This window comes from Onychostoma macrolepis, chromosome 08 (genome assembly GCF_012432095.1).
Source record: "Onychostoma macrolepis isolate SWU-2019 chromosome 08, ASM1243209v1, whole genome shotgun sequence".
Lineage (NCBI taxonomy): Eukaryota > Metazoa > Chordata > Actinopteri > Cypriniformes > Cyprinidae > Onychostoma > Onychostoma macrolepis.
The window spans coordinates 13,789,956-13,807,020 of record NC_081162.1 but is presented as its reverse complement, the minus strand read 5'-3'; the positions used below and the strand labels follow the sequence as shown (position 1 = coordinate 13,807,020).

The following is a 17,065-nucleotide window of genomic DNA, read 5'->3' as shown; positions in this document are numbered from 1 at the left end:
GATCGCTTACTGTGAAAACCTCACAAAGGCAGTACAGAGTGCCAGAGAGAGAGTTGAGTCGTGTTGGCAGACTCCACCAGAAGGTGGACACACTATCATACCAGGTCAATGGGTCATGATAAAATCGTTCAGAAACAAGCCATTAGAGCCTAAGTGGTACGGACCACAAGTGATGTTGATTACAGCAGCTGCAGTATTGTGTCAGGGAAGGAAAACTTGGACTCATGTGTCACACTGTAAAGTTGTTCCTCCACCTACAGGGATAGGATAAGACACATGGACCAGTGAGGAGCCCAGGGAAGAACCAAGGCAATAGGCTTCGGGGGCCAACCCTGCGGTGAAGATCCCCTCATAGGCCTTCCCCATCCACTAGTCCACCCTTACCTCACTGTTCTTTAGGTGTCTCACGAATTAAGAAATAGGGAAAGAAGGAACAACAATAGCAGACTCAGATTGAACAGAGGATACAACCCTAATGTTTGCAGTCACCACTTGATGGCTGTTCCAAGACCCATACGCGCCGACCCCCTCACCTGTTGTATGAACCTCTAAAAGACAACAAGACTCACTACCGAGCCAATTGTCACGGAAGACAGAACAAAGAAAAAAAATACACAACGCAGAGACTCACATCAGCAAATGACTTCCGCCTCTCACGAGGAAATGACAGTTCCAACCAGAAAAGATTATTCATCACTACAGACAATCAACACAGAACAAGTGCTATGAGCCTGTAACGATCACAAGTTACAAGAATAAACTTTTTAAGTGTCTAAATTTGTATTTTGTGAGAGTTATTAGAACTCTCAAAGGGGGAATTGTGGGATTACAAATTTATTTAAATGTTTAATTTAGATTCCAATGTAATAGTGTACAAACTGAAGAAGTTATATACATTGTATTTAGCATTTATGGTGAAGATGATGACATCAGATGAACGATTCAAGAGGTCCCTGCCAGTTCCTGTTCTCTTATTGTAAGTGAAATGAGCCAGACAACGGAGACTCTTGCCTTTTGTTTGTAATTGCTCTTGATGCCCCTGCCCCAATCTTTGGGCAGTTAGGCTGATTAGATTAGGAGTGGTTAAATGGGCCAGGATGCTATACCTGAATACTTCATTTGCATGCTTTGTTTAAGGTCGTCACCCGGTGCTTTGTTTCCATTCCTAAGCACTGCCCCCTAAATGTATATACACCACAATGTATGACTGCTTTTAGTTGAGACTTGGATGACTACAGCGACGCGCAGCGAGTTCTCAATAAAGAGTAACTTCTGGATGAAAGATATCCCAACGTCTCCTGGTCTCTGCTTCGTAGAAGATAAAAGTTCACAACACCTCTCTCATGGCGGGATTGAATATCGTTCCCATAATGGAGAATTTCTTATGTATCGTGAAAGCTCGAGAGGGAACGTCTCCAGTTACTATCATAACCTCGGTTCCCTGAGAGCGGGAACTAGACATCACGGAGGTCGCCGTGTTCACTGCTCAACCAGCTAAGCGGCGTTCAGTATCCGATACTGATGTAATTGTCACGTGCACCGCATTTTATACTGCCTCTCAGCTTGTCAGTATTTGCATGCGATTTGCATACTTCGCGTCAATTGGCCAGTCATTTGGACTGGCGTGAGCCAATAGGACTTCAGGAAAGGTTGGAAGGGAAGGAGTTCCCGTAATGGAGAATTTCTCTGTGATTCTCGTTCCCGCTCTCAGGGAACCGAGGTTACGATAGTAACCGGAGACGTTATCGTCCTTGGTGTGAACGGGGCTTTAATCTTTCTTTGGTTTTAAACTAATTAAAACTGAAACTAAAGCTGAAACTAAGCTATATAAAAACTAAATAAAAATGTGTTCACAAAATAAAAACTAAACTAAAACTAACAAAAATATTAATGAAACTAATAAAAACTAAACTGAATTTTATAGCAAATTTGAAAATTCAAAACTATAATAACATTGGTGCTCCGTGAACGTCTCCACCGCCGGGAGCGTCCAGAAGGGCCGTTTTCTCTGAGTCATTTAACTCGGTCAGAGTAAGCCACAGGTGACAATCTAGCACCACAAGATTCCCCATATTGCGGCCGATTGCTCGAGCTGTCATCTTCGTCGCTCTGAGGGCCAGATCCGTGGCGTGTCGGAGCTCTTTAAACACTTCAGGGTCCGGTCCGTCCTCATCCAGAGACTTGAGCAACTTGGCCTGATACACCTGGAGTATCGCCATCACGTGCAGTGCTGAAGCTGCTTGGCCCGCCGCGGAGAAAGCCTTGCCGGCGAGGTTTGCAGTGGCGCGGCAAGGTTTAGAGGGGAGAGATGCGTTGTTTCTCACTCTCCAGTTCGCCGCGGCTGAAGGACAGAGATGGGCAGCGACGGCTTCTTCCACGGGGGGGAGTTTGACATACCCCACTTGGTCAGCTCTGTCCACAGAAGACAGGAGGGAGGATCCCGGATTATGCACCCGACTGGTGTGGCGCATTCCACTACTTTTTTATCTCGTCGTGCACCTCGGGGAAAAAGGGGCCAGGTCTCCGCGGGGTGTCTTTTCAGCCTCGATCCGACTGGAGGTACCACTCGTCCAGACGGCTTCTGGCCGGCTTGGCAGGAGGCGCCCACTCCAAACCGAGCTCATCCACTGTCTTGGACAGGACGCTTAGGAGCTCAACATCACTGTGATGGAGGTCCCCCGCGTAGGGGAGTGAGGAGCGCATGGGCACTGAGCCGGTGCGGGCTCGTCACCTGATCCGCATCAGAAACTAGCGGCACTTTCCTCCTTGGCTCAAATGAGGCTGCAGAGGAAGAGCGCAGCAGAGTTAGTTGGGCGAGTTCATCGCCTTGGACGATGGCCACACGGAGCCTGAGAGTCCGGAGACTCATATCCCCGCAGTGGGGGCAGTTCGACCCCCCCAAGCGCCACCTCTGCGTGGGCTCGACCCAGGCAGAAGACGCACGATTCGTGGCCATCAGAAGATTCGATTGGCTCCGCACAGGAGAGGCAATCGCGAGTCATCTTTGCTTCCGAAGCTCACCAGAACACAGCAGGGGAAGAGAAGGCGTGTAGATCACGGTGAGTAGTTTTTTCTTGATAGGCTTCTTGCTTCTCGTAGAAGGTTGGCTGAAGGAACAGAATCTGAATGGATGACATACAAGCACTGCCTTATATAGAGTGGGATTCCCGCTGATATTTCGCGTGTTTGAACACCATTGGCCAATTTCACTGGAGTGATTCAATAAGGCTTCAGTAGTATTCGAGGAAAGGGTATTTCCCATAGCAATGTAGAGTGACAAGAGGAATACGACAACTGTAGCCAAATTCCTTGACACATCTGTGTGTGGTGGCTCTTGATGCCTTGACCCCAGCCTCAGTCCATTCCTTGTGAAGTTCACCCAAATTCTTGAATCGATTTTGCTTGACAATCCTCATAAGGCTGCGGTTCTCTCGGTTGGTTGTGCATCTTTTTCTTCCACACTTTTTCCTTCCACTCAACTTTCTGTTAACATGCTTGGATACAGCACTCTGTGAACAGCCAGCTTCTTTGGCAATGAATGTTTGTGGTTTACCCTCCTTGTGAAGGGTGTCAATGATTGTCTTCTGGACAACTGTCAGATCAGCAGTCTTCCCCATGATTGTGTAGCCTAATGAACCAAACTGAGAGACCATTTTGAAGGCTCAGGAAACCTTTGCAGGTGTTTTGAGTTGATTAGCTGATTGGCATGTCACCATATTCTAATTTATTGAGATAGTGAATTGGTGGGTTTTTGTTCAATGTGAGCCAAAATCATCACAATTAAAAGAACCAAACACTTAAACTACTTCAGTCTGTGTGCATTGAGTTTATTTAATACACGAGTTTCACAATTTGAGTTGAATTACTGAAATGAATGAACTTTTCCACGACATTCTAATTTATTGAGATGCACCTGTGTACATATATGTAATTTATTAATATAATTTCTTTATTTTAATTACTTATTTTTTTTGTCAGCTTCACTGTTTAATTTCATAGCCTGACCCACATGTTCACAGCAGGATTTTTGCAGGTGTTTTTTTTTTAGCATGCTGACCACATCCACCGTTTCATGTCAACAGGGTTTTAAGAGTGACATTTTCGGGGAAAGAATGACACTGATCTAGTCATTTATCCTCAGTGTTGTGTGATAACTGAATACAAAGCATTCTCATCATGAGGTGCAGGATCACAATGCTGCACAGTGGAATATATTACAGAAGAAATGCCATCTTTAGCTGGACCAGCCAGACTGTACACGTTCACAATATCATCATAGAGGTGGTTGACATTATCTACAGTCTGAGAGACCTGATGAAAGAGAAAGAGACATAAGGGTTGATATACCAAAACATATTTAATAAATTCAGTGTACATTCAACATGTTTACAATAATCATAAACTAAACCAGCTTTAACAAAGCAAATGTATTCATGTATATAATGTTGATCAGATCATACGGTTTGAAATTAGATGTTGGTTTGTAATGTGATGTCGGAAAATTGTGTATAAAGAGCATATGTTTTCATACCTGGATGAGATCTGATGAATCTTGAACTGGATTTTCAGGGACAGGTGGTTGCAGACCTGAAAAATGGCCATAAACATGATGGTACTCTTTTAAAATGGATGCAATGGAGCTTTTTTCAATCAGTTATTATTATTATTATTATTATTAGTTTTTCATGAACCTATCAACTCATTAATGTGTGTTATGTGTGTGTAGTCTTACATGTGGACTTTAAATATGATCTTTTCTTGCAGAAAGACACTAACGCCACAAGAACCCCAAACACCAGCAGCACCAGAACACCTGCACAAACCACAGTCACACTGACTGAAATAAAAAGAGAAAGGAATAGTCGTTAAATATTCTAATATGTATGCAATGTTATCTAGTGTTGCAAAAAAATTATGATTGTCGTTAAAAAAATAAAATAAATAAAAACTGCTACCAGAGTTTTTATCCATTGGTGTAGGTCCCATTGACTGGACTGTTGGCGAAGTTGCTGAGAATTGCTCATATGAACTAGATTTATCTGAGAGAGAGACTGAGAGAAAGAGGCAGAAAAAGAGAGTATCACATGTGTTTGTAAATACAAAATGTAATGTTCTAATGTTTCCCACAAGTAGGCCTAACCAGACTAAACTGAATATATTTTTTCTAAATTAAGTTATCAAAGTAGTGTTGTAAAACTGCTTATTAGTTTGCTGACTGGATGTTCCTGCAGAGGTGAGTGTTGTTGTCCATGTAGATGTTATATGTGTGTTTTCAGGGGTGTGTGTAGATCTGTTCACAGGAGCTGCTGAGAATAAAACAGAAAAAGAAGAAATGTAAGTATAAAAACATTTTTGTGAAATATTTAAATGGGCGATTGTGTAGGCTATATTATATTCTCAAACTGTTTGCATAAATACCCACCTGCACGGACAGACAGTTGAACTTGATTCAGTGTGTCACGGAACCATTGATCAAGTCCACAGTAATAAACATCAGAGTCTGTGAGTCTGAGATGTTTGATGGTTACAGTAAAGAACCGTCCACTCACAGTATCAATCAAAGAGTATCTTCCATCTGAGACGACCTGATCAATCTTTGCACTTTTAATCAAAACAGATGATTTACAGGGATGACGGCAAAAGTACTTGGGTGTATATCTATGGTCATCTGGATATTGACATTTGATATCCACCGTTTCACCCACTGTTCCCACATAAACATTTTCAGACTTCATCAACACACCGGTCACAACTACAGAAAACACAATTAAAAATGTTATTACTTCATACAGTACAAAGTCAGACAGACCGTGTGCAGACAACTACAACTGAAACAGCTCAGTCTATTTTATATGCACTCACATTTATATTTACATTGATAGCCTGCAAAGAGATGTCAGTTTAAAACAAACTATAGTATCCAAAGAGACTGTCTTAAATTATTTCTAAAGTGCTCACATAATTCAGGCAAGATCATTTTACACTGAAAAAAAAAAAACTATGTGGATTAATTACAGAAGTTTGTTTGTAAAACACTGTAGTGATATTTATCATTAGGGTAGTTCACTTCAGAGGTCACTAAGTTCATGTATTTCTTGTTTTAACAAACACGACTGCAATAAAAGATTATTGATTATGTATCAAGCAGAAAAAAATATTTACCTATAAAAACAGAAAGAATCTTTAGATGGACTTTCATTCTCTGTAATTCACATCCTCTTCAAGCAAAATATCCTCTTTATAACAAAATACAGCGTAAAAAAAAATTACTGAGCTTACTGACTCTCACTTTTTTGTTCCATCAGTTACCAGAAGAACAGTCCTTTTTTAAGCGAGAAAGAGAGCGACTAACCTACAAAAGAAGAAACCAATGACTGTCTAGCAGTGGGACTGACATGGCTGCAAGGGCAAACACATTGCAGTCTTCGGCTCAGGAAGGAAATGAAGTCAATCAGCAGTGGAGCTGACACTTTTTGTCATGAGCTTACTGTTGTTAACAAAACTGTGAAAGAAAAAGAGGGAGACAGTCTTTCAGCTATTAATAGTACTTCTGTTTTCTTCTTCCAATAAAAACAGGGGCTGTGAATTTCTGTGGACATCTGTCTGCTCTAAAACATATTTAGCAACTCATTTAATAGCTCTTATGTAAATTATGCTTCTTTATGTGCTGATTTTTCTTTGTTGTAACTATTTTTGATTTACCTATATCTACATATTGACCATGTCTTCAATTTTTTCCTAAAGAGAAATTACCCTGAATTACTTTGAAAATGGTAGTCTGCATGTTCCATCTACTGTCTGCTTTGCATTTGGGTACCTTTGTCCTCTCCGCCACCTGTAGGTGGGACACATGAATTGCTCCTGTTATATGAAATGATACTGTGGTACAGAGACAACAGTTAGGTATGTCTTATTTATATAAAAAAATAAACTTACACTTTTAATTACATTCATTGCAGGGACAACAACAAAAGAGTTCAGAGATGATAGTCTGACCCTTTAATCCTCTGTTCCCTTCTTAAAAATCAAGCTTAATCCATACCAGAACAATTTATGGAGGTTAATTCACCAATTTGTTGTCCAGCTAAAATTCATGGAATTTGTGCTCTGCATTTAACCCATCCAAGTGCACACACAGCAGTGGGCAGCCAATGGGGGTCTTGCTCAAGGGTCTCACCTCAGTCATAGTATTGAAGGTGGAGAGAACACTGGTTATTCACTCCCCCCACTGACAATTCCAACTGGACCAGAGACTTGAACCCATGACCTTCAGGTTATAAGTCCAACTCTCTATCCATTAGGCCACGACTGCCCTTTAGCACAATTAAAAGCAGGTGTGCTTGTTCTCATCTTGATTTTAAAACTAAGAGGGCTAAATAAGAAATGCTGCCCATGGATGTGGTAATGTTTGCAGATGTGAGAGGGAGTGGGTTGTATTAATTGTTCAAATTTCCCTCTTTGTACTGTATACTGCCTTCAATTTATGCTTTTAATTGATCAAAAGATGCTACAGAATGCATGGGATGAACCTTCATCTCAATATCTTAATAAACTCAATACTAGAACGTATATGGTCTGCACAGCTGTCACTGGTACAAATGGAGGATTGTTTGATGAACAATTTGATGAATAGCATTTGTAATGAAACCATGATGAATACATATTTTTAAACAGTATATAATTTAATACAGAAGCTCAAACTCTCAAAAGTCCAGATGAAAAATCCATGGCTAAACAGATCACGTAACTGAACACAATATCGCATGCATAAATCAGAATAGTTTATAGATCTCATGTAGAATGTCCTACTGTTTAACAAACACATCACATCAAGGAAGATCACTACTTGGGGCTTTTTTGAGATTCTTTAAAGGGGTCATGAACTGCCTTTGTTTTTGTTTTTTTGACAAAGCAATAGTGATCACGTTGTGAATACAGTTACTCACACTTGTGTTGAGACATTACTGTCGGATCCAATGTTTGTAAATTAATCTGTGGTAAAATGAAGTGAACAAAGGACTGAGTTCTTACTTATGAGGTCTGGAACTTCATTAAAAATAAAGATCTTAATGTTGGGATCAGAGGGAAGGCAATGCAAAGACTGTTTTTTCCACAATTTGTCACTGCACAGCACCTTGTTTGTCTTCAAAGCCATCTTTATCATTTGGTTTCTGCTTAGACCAGCGCGTTTGCCTCTCTCGTAAACACTACATGCACGAATCAGTGAGTGGGGCTAAACAGGCAGTGCTGTAGAAGCAGGCGTTGATCTTCTGCAGAAGCAGGGTTTAGAGCCCTGCGTGGGACTATTTTCTTAAACCCGCACCCGCCCGCTCCCGCTGAATTTTTGACCAGGACCGCCCGCTCCCGCAAACTGCGTATTCCACTCCCGCCCGCCCCCGCAATGTTTGTGTCCACTCCCGCCCACTCCCGTGGACTTTCTCTCAGAGCTTGTGAAAAATGTACACAAATACTCAAACTAAATAAGTTAACATCCAGAATAACAGGCTTTAAACATGATTGCGTTTTTATAATACAATGACCTCTTATTTGTCAAAAGATCAAGGGAATTTTGGTTTCTGAGTTCATGACCCCTTTATGAGTTTTATTTAGCATATTGCATTCTAGACAGAGTAATGATTAGTAGTACCGCTTCAAGACAGGTGTAAGAATATTATAAAATATGACAAAAGTTGAGAACAAATAGTCAAAATGTATCTGATTTATTTGACAAATCTTTCTCTGAGGACCCTTAAACCCCAACAGATGCTCCTCACAGCTTCAATGTTGATGACTGGTTAGGTGTCAATCCTGGAAAAATCACACTGTGTCCCAATCCCACCTCAAACATTTAGATGTCAAATAATCCAAACTGGCTGTATTTCGGAGTGTCTAAGCCGGTTAAGGAGGAATCTCATCTTGAGGATTCAGTGACTCCTCCATGACGATGGGGCACTGGAGGACTGCAGGGGAATCTGAAGGTAGAAGCACATACACTGGACAGATGCTATCTCAACCGCTTAGGGATCTCAACCTGAGGGGAAGATTAAAATGAAGATTAAGCATTTATAATATTAAAATATTATATGAAACAAGATTAGGTAACTTTTTTGATTGAGTGAAAAATTCGTGTAAAAATACATTTCAAGCCATCTCTATACTATACCCAAATAGTCTTTGATCATTTATATTTTTAATTATAATATCAAATATATTTTAGAGCTGTTGGGCCAGATTTTGTGAGAAATTTCATATATGCCACTTATGTCACTTCATATCTATACACAGAGAAAAACATCTCTGGCTGTGTGTAGCATGACGCTTAAAGTTTGTTGCCACAATGAACAAGAAAAATTGACCATGGATTATTCAAAATGGCAAAACTCTGGGAAATAACTATTTGTAAAAAAAACAACAATACCAAAAAACTTTTTTGGTCATCAGATTTGATAAGATGTTCTGTATCCATGTGCACACTGGTCCCTCAAACCACATGCATGCAGAGAAGCAGATCCAATGCAAAATTAAAACAATGGGTCTCATCAGTAGTAATTGTGTGGAATATTAATGTTATTATGCACAGGAGGAAATTGTCTTCCTAAGTCACAACATGTATCCACATGGATTTGCTTGCTCACACTTTATTTTAAGGTCCGATTCTTGCTATTAACAAACCATTAACTATAACTTTTGCTTCAATAAACTCCTAATTTGCTGCTTATTATTAGCTAGTAAGGTAGTTGTTAAGTTTAGGTATTGAGCAGGATTAGGGATGTAGAATATGATCATGCAGAATATGTGCTTTATAAGTACTAATAAACAGCCAATATGTTAATAATAGGCATACTAGTTAATAGTAAGTATTGGTCCCTATACTAACCTTGAACCGTGCTTTTAACCTTGATCTAATGCAAATGAAGTTGAAATATTGTAAATGAGCGGCTGTGTGCCCGAGGTTAATCATTTGCATTAAAAACATCTCCATATCGCTTTCCTTTACAGCCTTTAGTCAGTCTCTGCCAACGTTAGACACTCTCTAAGGAGGGCTTTCGAGCAAAACCAAGTGCAAGTGTCATCTTCAAACCACTTTAAACACGATAAAAAACCTTTTTACACACTCAAATTACAGACTCAGCCAACTGTACATACATGTATCTGCATTTTCTGCAGAGAAACCTTTGCATATATTAATTTAAGGCTGTGTGATTTTTGTATATGTGTGATTTCAGTTGTTTCTATTTTTTTGGTAAGTTTAGAATAAATTGTGGTACAAAACTTACTGATGAGTCATGATTTGTTTGTGGAAATATTTTCACTCACAAGTACACACAGTAAGACTGAGGCTGCATCCGAAATCGCATCTTCCCTAGAAAAACAATATGTGAAAGGAGTAATATGTCCAAATTTGTAGAATTCAGAATGCAAAAAGTACCTATGTGATCTACTTACGCCGCAATTCTAAAGTGTGGATCCCATAAGGCCACGGGAGAGGATTTTTAACAGTCGCAAACTGGTACATTGAAAACCCTAATAAGTTGACTCAACAACTGATTGCGTAAACTTGTTCCCTCAATTTAAAGTAAAGAGTAAGGAGTGTCCTAAAACTTACCTGAAACTGGTAAATGACGATGCTATGATCTTGAAAGATCTGTTTCTTTTTTTGATTTGTTTTTTACAGACAAAATGAAAGAGACCCACCTTTTGTAATTACCAATCACTGCATTAGTTCTCTTGTTGCCAGGCAGAACTGCTTGAACGGCCAATCACATTAAAGAGTGAGCTGTTTTAATAAATTAAGATTTGAAATCTTAAATTTACTTATTTTGTAGGTAAACAAGTTACACAAACTTACGTTTTTGATTTATGGGCCCAAAACTTTTAATTACTTAAACATTTTAAGCAATTGTTTAGTCAAGATTACTTAATTATTTATTAAGTAAAGACAACATTTGGGTTTACAGAGTGTAGATGGCCAAACATTATAAAAGTGTAACTTACATTAAAATATCTTAAGAATATAATGCTGTAGAAAGAAGCATTCACGTTTTCTTATTGAGATGGTGATGTTTAAATGCATGGTCATGTACTGGCACGTGTAGTAATCTATGACATGTGATGTCCGTGTCACCTTTTTGAGAGCGTTCATGCTGCAGTTTCTGATAGAGTCCAGTAGCTGATCTCTGGAGCTCCTGTCCGTCTGTCGGACAGCTGCACTGCCATCTGGTTTTCTCTGAGAGATTGGGGTCAGTGACCTCCTCAGGGCCTGAACATCTAACGCTGGGCCAGGAGGGGGTGGAGGAGGAGGTGGAGGAGCTTGTCGACTTCCTGTTGCCCCTTCTTTCTTTCCTGTTACCTCAGATGGGAGGGGTCTGGAAGGTGACTTTGGGGGCGGAGCTTTGGGAGTTTCCTGAGCAGAAGTGAATTTTGAGAGGGCAGCAAATTTAGAGTCTTTCTTCTGAGTGTTGATGGATGATGTTGTTGGCTTATTCTTCTCAGGTGAGCTCTTATCTTCACGTAGGGTGGAGTTAGTCTCCTGTCTGGCGAGTTTTTGTGCTTCTAGTCGTTGCTGCCTCTTCCTGTCCATATTTCGACTCAAGATGTTCGTCATGGTCATCCTGGGCCCAGCCAACTCGAAGTGATATCCCAGCTTCAGCAGTGAAGAGTTGTCACGTAAGACTTTGGCCATTTCCATTTCAGTCTTCCCCCCGCAGATGTGTCTCTGGTTATGAAACCTCAGCTCCATAAGCGCGCTGTTGTGCTGAAGAGAGTTGATGATGGCCAGGATTCCTTTGCCTGTTAAATGATTCGAGTCGAGGTTGATGCTGGTCAGGGTGGAATTATCTCGTAGGGTTCCAGCGATGGCAAACGCAACATGATCATCCGCTCTTGTGTTTGCAAGGCAGAAAGTTTTGATGTGAGTGTTGCTGCGAAGACCTTCTGCAAACTGTATCAGGGTGTCTGTCTTAATGGCGTCTGAATTATTGACGTTGAGCTCTGTTAGTTCAGGGTCATCACTGCGAACCTGCTCCAGAAGGTCATCAAACATGCTGGAGCCAGTGTCGCTGTCCACATCTTCACTAAAAGACTCATCCTCCTCAGTAGCAGAACGGTTGTCCGTGCCATAAGAGTTCAATGAGGCTTTATGGCTGGAAATTGAAGATATTTTCACCTCATTGTTTTCTGATTGTTTCACTTCTTTTTCTCTCTCTTTCTGTGCTGTGGTTGTATCTCTCTGTGAGTGATGTTTCTCATCCTCCTCTACTCTCTCTCTTTTTCTGCTTCTCTCTTCTATATTTCTAGATCTGTTTCTCTTTTCCTCTGTTTCTACATCTTTAAGGTTTACTCTTCCTTCTGGCCTGTTGTTCTTTGGTTCTTCTATGGTTTTATTTCTGCTTTCATATTGTTTCTTGACATCTGCCTTACTGTCTTTTACTTTTAGGTCTTCGGCGTCTTGTAGTTTGGAGACAAACCCTCGTATTTTGGAGTTTTCACTCACTTTTTTCTCTTCCTTTCTCCCTCTTTCTTTCTTATCATCTTTTTTCTCTTGCAGTTTAGATATGAGGTCTAGAGTTTTGCTACTTCCTCTTTCTTTTCTAAAAAGCTCTTTTCCACTTTCTGTCTTATTATCGGTCCTCTCTCTTTCTCTCTTCTCCTCCTCCCTTTTCTTCTCTTTGCCTTTTTCATCTTCATCAGATACATTTTTAGAATCATCCTCCCTTTTTCTTGCTCTCTCCTGATCTTTTTCGCTCTCAGCATTTCTGCTCTCCGTGTCAGGAGGATCACCGCTCTGTGACCTGGAAAACTCTCTGCTCCTCGTCCGGTGGAGTCGATCTCTCCTTCTGCCTTCCCCTCCCTTCAAACATTAAACACAAAATATATTATTCACCACAGCACATTAAATCTGATGTCTTTTGATAGTTTAAATATCTGATTTTGGCTAATTGTTATCAGACTGTTTACATCTCAATCACTGCATACACATTCTATATAAGTTTCCATTTGCTTTCATTTGGGTGTAATTATTGATAAATATCAACATCACCGTTAAATCTGTGGGGGCATCAAACAAACAAAACTTATCTAGAATAATTACAGCCAGTGACTGGATCCAGCTGGACTGAGTGAGTTATTTTTAGTGGTCATTAAAAGGGAAAGAACGTACTGTGCAGATTTGTGAGCTATTGTTTGAAGAAGTCTTAAAACTCTCAGATGTGCCCTTATAAGGCAGCAAAGGGAGGAACATTCAGGTCAGGAATTCTGTCCTTGACAGTTTCAAAGCCTCAGTGAGACCAAGCTTTACGTAAACACATTCACAAATCGCTGAAGTGCATCGCTCTTATCCACTGACTACTGAAAAAATGACCAGAACATAAATTTTATTCTCACAGCTGTTTTACTGAATACATGTGGAAGTGACTATCCAGTTAGCATATTCACTCTGCTAACACAATGACACAGCTGAACAAACCAGAATATCATGAGATCAGAAAGATGATCTTTACAAATCAGGATCAATCAAAATGAAATACATACAGGGAACCACATTTAGAGAGCACAATGTTACTTAGTAACTTGTGAGATTCCTCTGAGATTGTGTGTGTGTGTGTGTTCTGTTGCCTGCTGAACGTGTTTCAAACAAACACTTCAGTGTCTCAATAGAGTTTAAAAGTAGTTTGTGGGCCCTTGAGCGGGTCTCACATTACTAGAGCTTCATTAGCACCTGTTTAATCACGTAAAACACAACTAGCACTCTCCAAAAACACAAGGATTAACCATCCCAGAAGGACCAGACCATCTGTTCTGCTCTGTTACTCTAGAAAATATTCATTTTTATGGCATGCCCTTTACAATCCTATTAAGGTGGACCCAAAAGTGAATGAATACAGCAACTTTGATGTCAAAGGTTAGTTTTGCATAGTTTAAATGGAGTGGCAATGACAAATAACCATCACCCTAGAACCACCAGAAGGAGAGAGAATGTTTATACCAGACAACAATAAAGTAATCTATGATACTAAATGTTAAAGACATTAGGCTGTAAAGAATAATTACGCGCTCAGGATTTTCACCCAAGAGAAGTTTATACTGTTTCCAAACAGAAGAGCATCAAAAATTTAATATTTGGAGAAATTAAACTGTGCACTGAAAAAAAAGCTTTGATTTACACTTGGAAGTACAAAGTGTTTTGTGCACAGGCAAACACTCCAAACAGATGATGGTATGCATTATAGGCCATTAGAGTCCCCCATTAGAGAAAAATGGGTGTTGATGGGACCATTGGCAGCATGTCAGGTACTTATACTGATCAACAGGGATCTCAGTGCTAAATCAGCCAATCACTGTGTTCGCAGATACACAAATATGTCACACTATGCTGAGATCTTAAAAGTCACAGACGGAATTACAGATGACCACAGGTCAGCTTTTCATTCTTCATTCTCCGCGCATGCAACTGGCAACATACAAAAATAAATCCATCTGTTAATGCATTTTGGAATTTTGTATTAATTGAAACATTGAAATTATCCTGTGGTGAAGTTTAAAAAGAGTCAAATTATTAAGAAACCTAAATACTAAGCGTTATTCTATATAAGAAATGTATCATTACTTGTATCTGCAGTAGTAGTAGTAGTAGTAGTAGTATATTATTATTATTATTTTATTATTATTATTAACAATAGATAAAGAAAATAATTGTGTGCAGTAAAATAAAAACAACCACTGTGTAGGCCTATAAAATAATTATATGTACCTATAAATATATTGTTATTATAGCCTATTTCTAATAATAATATCATCACCTCTGTGCTCAGCTCTCTCCGGATCAGTTTCTTAGTCTCCCGCTCACAGTAGTCGAGCATAGCCTCTCTGTCATATCCTCTGGACGGCAGTTTGTCTGTCTGGTTCCGCTGGCGGAGTCCAACCGGTACATTAGGATCGGGGTCGATATAAACGAGCTCCCGCTCGAGCTCCTCCACCTCCTCCGGCGAGAGCGTCTCGAGCAGCAGCTCCGTGTCCGACTCATCGCTCCCCTGACTCTCCGAGACCTTTGGACGGGACATTTTCTTTGGAAATGTTTAATGTTGATTGGCCGAGTATAATGTTTTATTCTGCGGGAATGCAGCTGACTCAGTTTAAAGAGTATTTGTAATGAAATCCATGACGAAAGGGGTGCAGAGGGTCTCGCGCTCAGAGCGCCTTTCACGAGCTCCAGCTCAAGCTGGGACGCATTCCGCGCGATCCTTCACAGCTGCGTGACCGCGTGCAGCCTGCTCACACACACAAAATAATGTGAGAGAGCGTACACCAGTGGTCCGCCAATATAATTTTCTCGCAATTTTGTAAGAATTGTGTCATATTTCTTTCACTTTTCATAAACCAGGCACTGACAGAAATCACAAAAGTTTAGATTCATCTTTAGCCGTTTCCTTTTCTCTCTTTCATCGACTTCTGTAGGCTATTGTTTGGAACATATGCCTGAACTTATCAGTGGTTCTTTTAATAAATCCTGGAGTTCTGACTAGTGTGACATCAAATTTACTACCTTTTACATGGATAAATGTGTGTGTTGATTGATTGTGTTAATTGTGTGATGGCTGGAGTTAATTACATTAGGCTATGTGCTTTATGTTTTATGTTTTCTGAAGGAAAACGTGATTGAACCTGTGCAAAATGGGGATATTATCTGTGTAGTGGTTTGTAGAAAACATGGAACAAAATTAAAATAAAAAAACAAACGTGAATTGTGTGTGTGTGTGTATATTTTTTAAATGTATCTTTGTTTTGAGAATTGCATGAATAGTTTTGAAAGTTAGGCAAACTGAATCAGTTCTAGACAGTTAGCAATGGAGAAAATGTGTTTCTGTTTTTGGAGGACTGCGCTTCTGTTGCCAGATGAAACGACATGCATATTAATCACCGCTAGATGGCAGTGCTTTCACCAGTACTTGGTAAGGCAGAAATAAACTCATTCGTTATCAGTCAACGTTCCTCAAATTTACAAAAGGTTTATGTCACGTGTGCTCATCTTGCATAACAGTGAAGTTATTAAAATTGATTAGTCATTACCTGTTTGTAGTATTCTAAGATAAAAAAAAATAAAAAAAACTGTTTTGGGAGGCGAGGGTCTGACATGGTATAATAAAACAATAAACTAATTTAATTAAAAAGAAGTGTCGCCTCCCAGTGATAAATCACTGTGACACACCAGGAATCAACTCCACCACTTCATTTTTATTTTTTTATTTTATTGTTTTGTTTGTTTGTTTGTTTGTTTTTTGTAAATCACTCCGAAAATCACACCGCTGTAGATAAAACCTATAAAAACTAAAAATAAAAACTCATCCTTCATCACCCGGGGTGTGCACACCGTTTTGTAAATGCTTGGCGTGCCACACCCCGTCCCCGGTCTCCCACACACACCCGACCACCTGCACTCCTGCGTCCTGCTCCAGATCCAACGCTGCACTCAGGGAGGGGATTTTGCATTCCCTGTGTCAGCGACCCGCGAGAAGCTGACCAGCTGGACCCCATCAGACACCCACATAGCGAAGCCTTCACTATTGATCTTCACTGTCAGTGAAAGATATAAAGCAGCGACTCGCTCTAAGAGTGCCATCACCTGGCCAAAGGCGCTGAGGGTGTGAGGGCGCCACACCACCTGACGCCGTGGGTCATTCCCATAGTGTGGTGAGACACCACCCGAAAGAATGCATACCACTCTGTTCCACGGACAGCTTTGGGGCTCTATGATCACATGGTTCATCTTACACCAACCTACAGGCAAAAACTTAAAGTGGAAATGAAGCAGTCAGTCAAGTTCACATTATTTAGGTAAATAACTTCCATTTTAATAAAAAAATATATAACAAACATGATTAATGTAACCATTTTAAAGAAGAAAGGATGTTTTGTTATAGTTTTTGGAGCAAGGGCGCCATCTTGCAGTACCACCGCGTGTGACGTTACGGGGTTGGTCCGATGGCCAGTATTAGTAATAAAACTAAGCATTTCTTTACATTTTGAACACACGCTTGTTTTGAAATGGAGGAAGGTCACCTTAAAAGCA

At 40.2% G+C, this 17,065-nt stretch overlaps 2 protein-coding genes across 3 annotated transcripts; both read right to left on the bottom strand.

Annotated features, from left to right (window-relative positions):
* Positions 1-3,816: 3,816 nt before the first annotated feature.
* Positions 3,817-6,449, bottom strand: LOC131545348 (CMRF35-like molecule 5). Of its 2 annotated transcripts, none has more exons than XM_058784068.1 (7): positions 6,163-6,449; positions 5,423-5,752; positions 5,217-5,303; positions 4,956-5,051; positions 4,733-4,837; positions 4,532-4,587; positions 3,817-4,311 (listed from the first exon to the last, which is right to left on the bottom strand). In XM_058784068.1, the coding sequence occupies exons 1-7, from the start codon at positions 6,197-6,199 to the stop codon at positions 4,138-4,140; spliced, it is 885 nt and encodes a 294-aa protein (XP_058640051.1). In that variant the 5' UTR covers positions 6,200-6,449; the 3' UTR covers positions 3,817-4,137. The 2 variants fall into 2 exon arrangements, with proteins under 2 accessions (XP_058640051.1, XP_058640050.1); XM_058784067.1 differs by having other exon boundaries at positions 5,217-5,306; positions 6,163-6,448.
* A 1,212-nt stretch (positions 6,450-7,661) lies between these two features.
* Positions 7,662-15,594, bottom strand: lmod1a (leiomodin 1a (smooth muscle)). The gene is made up of 3 exons (XM_058784066.1): positions 14,799-15,594; positions 11,126-12,850; positions 7,662-9,031 (listed from the first exon to the last, which is right to left on the bottom strand). The coding sequence occupies exons 1-3, from the start codon at positions 15,057-15,059 to the stop codon at positions 9,005-9,007; spliced, it is 2,013 nt and encodes a 670-aa protein (XP_058640049.1). The 5' UTR covers positions 15,060-15,594; the 3' UTR covers positions 7,662-9,004.
* Positions 15,595-17,065: the final 1,471 nt, after the last annotated feature.

Excerpts from the sequence above, each read along its gene's own strand:
- LOC131545348 (XM_058784067.1), bottom strand. The coding sequence starts at position 6,199 with ATGAAAGTCCATCTAAAGATTCTTTCTGTTTTTATAG. Across the intron at positions 5,052-5,216 it reads CACCTCTGCAGGAACATCCA|TCTCTCTCTCAGATAAATCT; the intron begins GTCAGCAAACTA and ends TCTTTCTCTCAG. Across the intron at positions 4,312-4,531 it reads ATTCATCAGATCTCATCCAG|GTCTCTCAGACTGTAGATAA; the intron begins GTATGAAAACAT and ends CTCTTTCATCAG.
- lmod1a (XM_058784066.1), bottom strand. The coding sequence starts at position 15,059 with ATGTCCCGTCCAAAGGTCTCGGAGAGTCAGGGGAGCGATGAGTCGGAC. Across the intron at positions 12,851-14,798 it reads GGAGAGAGCTGAGCACAGAG|GGAGGGGAAGGCAGAAGGAG; the intron begins GTGATGATATTA and ends TAATGTTTGAAG. Across the intron at positions 9,032-11,125 it reads GCATGAACGCTCTCAAAAAG|GTTGAGATCCCTAAGCGGTT; the intron begins GTGACACGGACA and ends TCTTCCCCTCAG.